The following is a 7,500-nucleotide window of genomic DNA, read 5'->3' as shown; positions in this document are numbered from 1 at the left end:
TGGATGGATGGATGAACGAATGCATGGATGGATGGGTGGATGGATGGATGGATGAACGCATGGATGGATGAATGCATGGATGGATGGACGGATGAATGCATGGATGGATGGATGGATGGATGAATGAATGCATGGATGAATGCATGTATGGATCGATGAATGCATGGATGGATGGATGGATGGATGGATGGATGGATGAACGAATCAGTGAACGAACAAATGAACGGAATGGAGGGATGTATAAATGAATGAATGGATGAACAGATAAGGGTCGCGTCACTCACTTTTTGGCGTCCTCCTGCATCTGCTCCAGCTTCTTCTTCAGCGCCTCGTTCTCCTCCGTCACAGCGTTCAGCTGACTGTGATCGAGCTGAAGAGACTGCAGAGGAAACACACCAGACCGACCGTAAACCCCAGCTGAGCGCCAGCACCGCATAAAGCTTTCGTTATTAACAGGGCAAGAACAATAACAGGCTACAGGTCTGTGTAGGTGTCTGCACCTGCAGCTGTGTGTCCAGCTGATCTCTCTCCGTCTGTACGGTCTGTAGATGCTGCTCCAGGCTGCTCATTTGGTGCTGTACTCTCTGCACCTCCTGCAGGAGGCGCTGCTGCTCCTGCTCTCCGCTGGCCTTCTCTCCCTGCAGCTTCAGCACCTCCTCCTTCAGCTCCTTCACCTCCACAGCCAGACGCTTCTTAGATGCCTTCAGCTCCGAGATCAGCTGCTCTTTGGAGCTGGCGTCACGCCTGTAGGCCTCCACCATCACCTGCAGGGGGAGACAGAGAGCACAAATAACAGCAAAGTACTTACACCTACAATCAAACTGCAGTGGCTCAGCCAATCAGGCTTTAGAACCATCCTGCAAACAGCCATGAGAGGTGGGTGAGGCAGGTGCACATTCTGAGACCGTCACATGACTACACGTGGATAAGAAGCAGTTTCGGATTCTTCTGTACTGTGATGGGTGGGTGGCAGGGGCTTAACAGTGTGGGAGAGACTTAGAGCGAGTGGGTGTGGCCTGTTGAAGACAGGATGAGTTTATAACAAGCTTGAGGAGCAAGTCTGGGAGACTGAGAAATAAACCTCTTTTTCATTCATCTCCAGAGAAAAGCGCTGACCAGAGTGGGAGCTCTGGAGCAGCTGCACATGCGCCTATGGTCACCATGCCCAATGCCAAGCGTGGGCTAGAGGGGTACAAAAGCCCCCCAGCATTGGGCTGTGGAGCAGTGGAACTGTGTTCTCTGGACTGATGGAGCTCCAATACCTCTGGGAGGAGCTGGAGTGATCCAGAACTGACCATCCAACATCATGCTCTTGTGGCTGGATGTAATCAAAATCCTCACAGCAGCGTTCTAGCAACCCTGGTCCTGGAGATCCACCTTCTTGTTTTTTTTTGACCCACAAACTGTGATCTTCAGAAACGGTTGACTGGCTGGAGGAGATGTACGAGTGTAGGTATATGGAGGGGGCGGTATGGGAGATGACCGTGTGGGGTTACATACCTTCTGCTGCGTGAACTGCTCCTTCAGTTTCTGCGCCTGTTTCTTCAGGGAGACGTTCTCCTGCTGTAAGGACTCAATCTAGAAGATGAAGGGAGAACAGAAAGTGAATGGGGGGTAATTAGCGTCCATTTAAAAGGGTCACACAAGGCAGTGTTTATTCACTCCATTGTGTAATATACAGGTTCCTGCACTGATGAACCAGATGTCCATCACTCAAAGTGTCAGTACATGGGCAAGAATACCCTGCCTGGATTTCTGAGACACTGTTTTACGTTAGTTTTGAAAGGGTTTTGGCCTAAAAAGTGCAAAATAATACCCAACGAAAACTTAGGATTTCAAGATTTTCCTCTTTTTTCCATCGACAATCCATATGAACTCAGAAGACTGTGTAGGTTTACTGGTGGTTCTGGATAGTAGATGAAATGTCTATATTTGTGCTGTAGTCATGGCGACCCCTGGTTCCCATCATCACCACCATAAAAGAAATCCGAGTCTGCATGTTTACATCTCAACCACTGAATTATGCAGAAATTGTGCAAAATTGGTGGAGTTCCCCTTTGGAATTCCCATAGTTCTCTTCTGAAATCTTAACTGTTACAGGGCTGGTTTCCCTGACCTGTATTATGCCTAGTGCTGGACTTCTCCATTCAGACCGCTGTGTTGTCCCAGACTAGGCTTAATCTCTGTCCAGGACACTGACCACGACCTTGTTCTGGCTTATTAACAGCTCTGGCCAGTTTTTCTTTTGGTTTTGAACACAGCCTTCAGACACAGCATCAGGGATTCTCCAAAGTGGAAATGTGAGCATTCCTCCCGCCTCCTCCACTCACCTGTGTGGCCTTCACCTGCACCTCCTGCCTGAGCTGGTCCAGCGTATCCGCGGCCGCCAGCACATCCTCCCCGAGCCGCTCCGCACCGTCGTCCAGCTGGCTCTTCTCGACCCGCGCCGCCTGCAGCGCCACCTCCAGGACGATTTTCTCATTGCGCAGGAAGTGCAGCTCGTCGTCCCGCGTGGACGAGTCGGCCTGCAGCTCCTGCAGCTGCGCCTCCAGCTCGGCATACCGAGCCTCCAGCAGCTGCAGCGCCTGATCCTTACCCTGCAGGCTCTCCTGAGCGGCCGTCAGCTGCTTCATCAGCTCCACGTGCTCACGCTGGAATGAGGCCAGCTGGGCGTCCTTCTGAGAGAGAGCCACCTTAACCTGCAGAGAGAGACGAACACGGTCACTCAATCACAGACGACTGGACATTCTGCTAACGTTCCACCGTGGGCCACTTTATTGGAAACACCCACCTTGTGCATCCATGCACTGGCCATTTTATTAGAACCACCTACCGTGTTCTTCCACACACTGGCCAATTTATTAGAAACACCCACCTTGTTCTTCCACTCACTGGCCGATTTATTAGAAACACCTTGTTCTTCCACTCACTGGCCACTTTATCAAAAACACTTTGATCTGAGATCTAATTGGTCTTTGCGTTTGTGTACCTGCTCCAGCTCTCTCTCCAGCGTCGTAGCCGAGTTGGCCATTTTCAGCAGCTGCTCTCGCTCCTCCTCAAACTCCTCCAGTTTGTGCTGGAGATCTTCCTCCACCATCGACTTTGCGTCATGTATCTGCTGGATTGCCGCTTCCTGCGTCAGCATGTCCGCCTGGAGTCACAGAGGGGGCGGAGTCAGAGCATCACGCAGGGCAGAGAGATACAACAGGTGAAACTTCAGTGAAAGGCCAGGTTAAGGTCAGGTGCTGCTTCTCTGGCTGAGTCGGGTGTTTCAGCAGTCTAAGCCTGATCACCTGCAATACAGGGCCTGACCGAGGCAGCTAAAATCATCAGATATTAAGACTCATCTGCTTCATTAGCATCGCCAGGAATCTGAGAATGACATTATTGATTTATAATGATTTGCTCTCTGTGAGATCAGCACTGTGATGATGTGTTTACACTTGGCATTAAAGGGCCCATATGATGGAAAATGGATCTTTCCTTTAATGTAGTGCTATACAGTCCATACATGGAAACCAAGCTCATACACATACATTCACTGATGTTGTGAGGTCACAAAAACAGCCTACAGCAGTTTCACTCCACACACTTACACTGACCTTATAAGGTAAGGTATTCAGGGTGCTTTTTGAATAAGGCAAGGCCAATCAGAACAGAGCTCATTTACATGTTGCCCCTAGTAAGCAGTTTTGGAGCATTTCTATTGGACAGTGACGATAGTAATAAAAACAGCCTGTTTAGTTATGAGGATAAACAGAGTTTGGAAAACGGTCAAGTCCAAATGAAGTATGACTGTATTTGATGCATAAAACCCCACAAACGTCATGATTCACAGAGAGAAGAACAGAGAGAGAAGCCGACGGACCTCTATGCTCTGCAGCTGGACGGCGATCCGCTCCTTCTCTTTAATGGAGCGGTGTTTAGTCTCGGAGAGCTGATGAGACAGACTGACGTTCTCCATCTTCAGATTCTCCAGCACGCCGATCTGAGTCATCTGACCCGCCTGGGACAAGCAAACGAACACGAAAACAAAAAGAGCATCAATAAACACAGAATCACAGCCTCTCACGCCGACAATGCTTACGAGGAGCCTGAGGATCTAAAGCAGCGGATTATCAGAGCTTAACTGAACACGACTGACATTAACAGTTCCTCCGTCTGAGACTCTTCACTCCACTGAGTGATGACTGCATGAGGAGATCATTTCTGGTCTTTTACAGAGGCCTTCAACCCACTCCTCACTTCTACAGCATCTACAGGTCAGACAACAGCCTCAAAACGCAGAGGACCTGATTACCACAGGTTTTGCTATGATGTTTGGTGATGAACACGCTGCCACTGTTTTATGATAGTTTGGGCCTAAAATGTTTATTTTTAAGATCTATTAACAGCGGAGGGATAAAATAGTCCCCAAAGAAAACTCATTATTCCAGATTTTCCACTGTTTTCCATCATCAACATTCCATATAAGCTCAGAAGACTTGTGTAGGTTCTCTGGTGGTTCTGGATGGTTAATAAAGTGTCTATATCTGTGCTGTAGTCATGGCGACGCCTGGTTCCCATCACCACCACTGTAAAGACGTCTGAACCAGTTCACACCAAACCCTCTGAACCGCTCTTTACATCTCACACACTGAATTATGCAGAATTTTGGACAACAGGCCTGAACTCACAACAGGCCTAATGCATGTAAACAATATAATAAGAATTTAATAAAATCTATATTTGTGTTTCTGCCTATCTGCACCCAATATACCCCCAAAATGTGACTGTACTCTACTGTACTGCGCTGTATTTGTTCTCTCACCTCTGCTGCTTTGTGAATTTTATCTGCCAGTCAGGGATGAAAAAAATTCATTTTAACAGCTGACGGCCCAAAGCGGACCTCAAAAGCCAAACACTCTGAAGCAGCTTAAGCTAAAAACAATTTAGTTAATTCATCACGTGAACTGATTTTCTACCGTGAGCTGATCCAGAGCGGCCAGCCGGCCTGCAGACAGGCTCCAGACTGTAAATAAAGATTTCCTAACCTGCTCCAGGCCAGTTTTACTGGATCTGTATTAAACCTGACCCGGTGGTTCGGTACCATCTCTACCCTTGTGGGCGTCCGTACCTGCATGTTGGCCATCTGAGTCTGCAGACGGACGCGGGCCTCCTGGGCGAGGGCCAGCTGCTGTTGGTACCAGCTGCGCAGCTGCTGCAGGGACTGCACCTCCGCCTGCGACGTCTGCAGGCGGCTGTGGAGGGCGCTGCGCTCCGACTGGACCTGCTGCAGCTGGGCCTGCAGGCTGCTCAGCTGCTGTCGCAGATCACTCACTAAAACGCAGGCACACAAGAGACAGACGGACACACGGGAAATGAGCTCAGACGGGAGGCACTGGAGTGCATCGCTGTTAAAACCATTACTGTCTGAAAACGTTCTTAAGAGATTATCAAACGCAAATTTGCTCCACTGTACTCCAAACGTAGCTGATCAGCCAGGAGACATTCTGCACTGGAGCTACGAGGCTAATGTAGCCAACAAGTCGCGGCAGCTCACAGTGGCAGCAGACGGGGGTTCGATTCCCCGCCCAGGAAGCGCTGCACACTATACCTATTAGAGTCCTTCGGCAAGACTCCCAACTCTACATGTGCCACATCTGTAACATGAACAAACTGTACGTCGCTCTGGATAAGTGTGTCTGACAAATACCGCAAATACTAGTCACTCACAGACACAGACACAGACCTCTCCAAACGAATTTTAAACTGGAATTACAGGGCGCTTCGGTTAGCGCTTCGTCTGCCTTGTTCACGGACGTAGACTGGGGCAATTAACTGTCAAACAGAGGCAGTTTGGTTTAAAATCTTGACCAGCACCGCCTGACCTAAAGAACTATCCAGGTATCTCTCTGTATTTTGAACTATCATGTAAAATAGCATATCTGACACAAACATTAACTCAAAAGTGCACTTCAAAATGCACTAGAACGTCTTATTCTATGGGTGCCACTATACTGAGGTGACAACGTGGAACTGGAACCCAAAGAATTCAAAGCTCATGGAACAGACTGACTCTCGTAGCTCCAGGGCTAAAGCTAACGAAGACAGAGACGTCCTTCCTGAGTAACTACATTCGAAATAAAAAAGAGAAAATTACGTTTACTAGATTCGCAAAATTACAGGTTTACGGTTGACAAAACATAACCGGTCCCACTTTGAGCTTTGGAGATATAAACGAGTACAATCAGCACTTTCTTTTGCTTTAAAAGGAATATTACACCAGAGGATATGCTAATGTGGCTAACAGTGACTAAACGCGAATAGGGTCCAGTTAGCATCATCTCATCCGCCTTTTCCCTTTAAGCCGCTGACCTGTGCTGTCTTTGGAGGTCATGCTCTGCTGCATCTCCTCCACCCTTCCCATCAACCTCTGGTACTGCTCCTCAGCGACCTGCAGGTCGTTGCCTAGCGACGTGAGGCTGGCGTTCTTGTCCTCCAGCTGGGTCTGCAGGTCGGTCATGGCGCGCTCCAGCGTGGAGCAGTCGGCCCGTAGAGTGGACACCTCCGAGGCCAGAGAGCTCTGGCGCTCCACGCTGACCCGAGCCTCTTCAGTCTGAGCCTGCAGCTGAGCGTTGACCGCCGCTAACTGAGCCTGGAGCTCCGTCTTCTCCTTCAGAGCCTGCAGGGGGCAGCAAACAGGTCAGTGTCTATGAGCTTCATGATCTCACCACTGTAGATTTATTCTCTATGACATCAGCGCCGTAAAGAAAACTCATTTCTTCACAAGGCAAAATGAAAACAGACTGAATTATACAGCATCAACCATAAAGTACTCAACATTTACTAGAATTTATACAGCATCTACTATGAACAGCTCAGTATTTACTATAAATTACTTAATAACTACAATGAATTATTCAGTATTTACTCAGGAACTACAAATTATTTGGGATTTACTCTGAATTACTCAGAAACTACTACAAATTATGTGGTACTTACTCTGAATTACTCAAACTACTACAAATTATTTGGTACTTACTCTGAATTACTTGAACTACTACAAATTATTTGGTATTTACTCTGAATTACTCAGAAACTACTACAAATTATTTGGTACTTACTCTGAATTACTTGAACTACTACAAATTATTTGGTATTTACTCTGAATTACTCAGAAACTACTACAAATTATTTGATACTTACTCTGAATTACTCGAACTACTACAAATTATTTGGTATTTACTCTGAATTACTCAGAAACTACTACAAATTATTTGGTATTTACTCAATTACTCAGGAACTACTACAAATTATTTGGTACTTACTCTGAATTACTCAGAAACTACTACAAATTATTTGGTATTTACTCTGAATTACTCAGAAACTACTACAAATTATTTGGTATTTACTCAATTACTCAGGAACTACTACAAATTATTTGGTACTTACTCTGAATTACTCAGAAACTACTACAAATTACTTGGGATTTATTCTGAATTACTCAGAAACTACTAC

At 47.0% G+C, this 7,500-nt stretch overlaps 1 protein-coding gene across 3 annotated transcripts in view; it reads right to left on the bottom strand.

Moving 5' to 3' along the window:
- The window catches only part of LOC108444183 (golgin subfamily A member 3), a 32,291-nt gene that overhangs the window by 13,869 nt on the left and 10,922 nt on the right, over nucleotides 1-7,500 (bottom strand). For all 3 annotated transcript variants that reach the window (XM_017725203.2, XM_017725205.2, XM_017725204.2), the window contains exons 7-14: nucleotides 6,358-6,664; nucleotides 5,117-5,319; nucleotides 3,869-4,006; nucleotides 2,990-3,151; nucleotides 2,331-2,699; nucleotides 1,501-1,578; nucleotides 501-764; nucleotides 285-379 (exon numbers count right to left, since the gene is read on the bottom strand). In XM_017725203.2, coding sequence (XP_017580692.2) covers nucleotides 285-379; nucleotides 501-764; nucleotides 1,501-1,578; nucleotides 2,331-2,699; nucleotides 2,990-3,151; nucleotides 3,869-4,006; nucleotides 5,117-5,319; nucleotides 6,358-6,664 — 1,616 coding nt within the window. The remainder of the gene's footprint in view (nucleotides 1-284; nucleotides 380-500; nucleotides 765-1,500; nucleotides 1,579-2,330; nucleotides 2,700-2,989; nucleotides 3,152-3,868; nucleotides 4,007-5,116; nucleotides 5,320-6,357; nucleotides 6,665-7,500) is intronic.

This window comes from Pygocentrus nattereri, chromosome 20 (genome assembly GCF_015220715.1).
Source record: "Pygocentrus nattereri isolate fPygNat1 chromosome 20, fPygNat1.pri, whole genome shotgun sequence".
In the NCBI taxonomy this organism is placed as follows: domain Eukaryota; kingdom Metazoa; phylum Chordata; class Actinopteri; order Characiformes; family Serrasalmidae; genus Pygocentrus; species Pygocentrus nattereri.
Note: the sequence above shows the minus strand (reverse complement) of the source record. Positions and strands in the feature narration are given on the sequence as shown.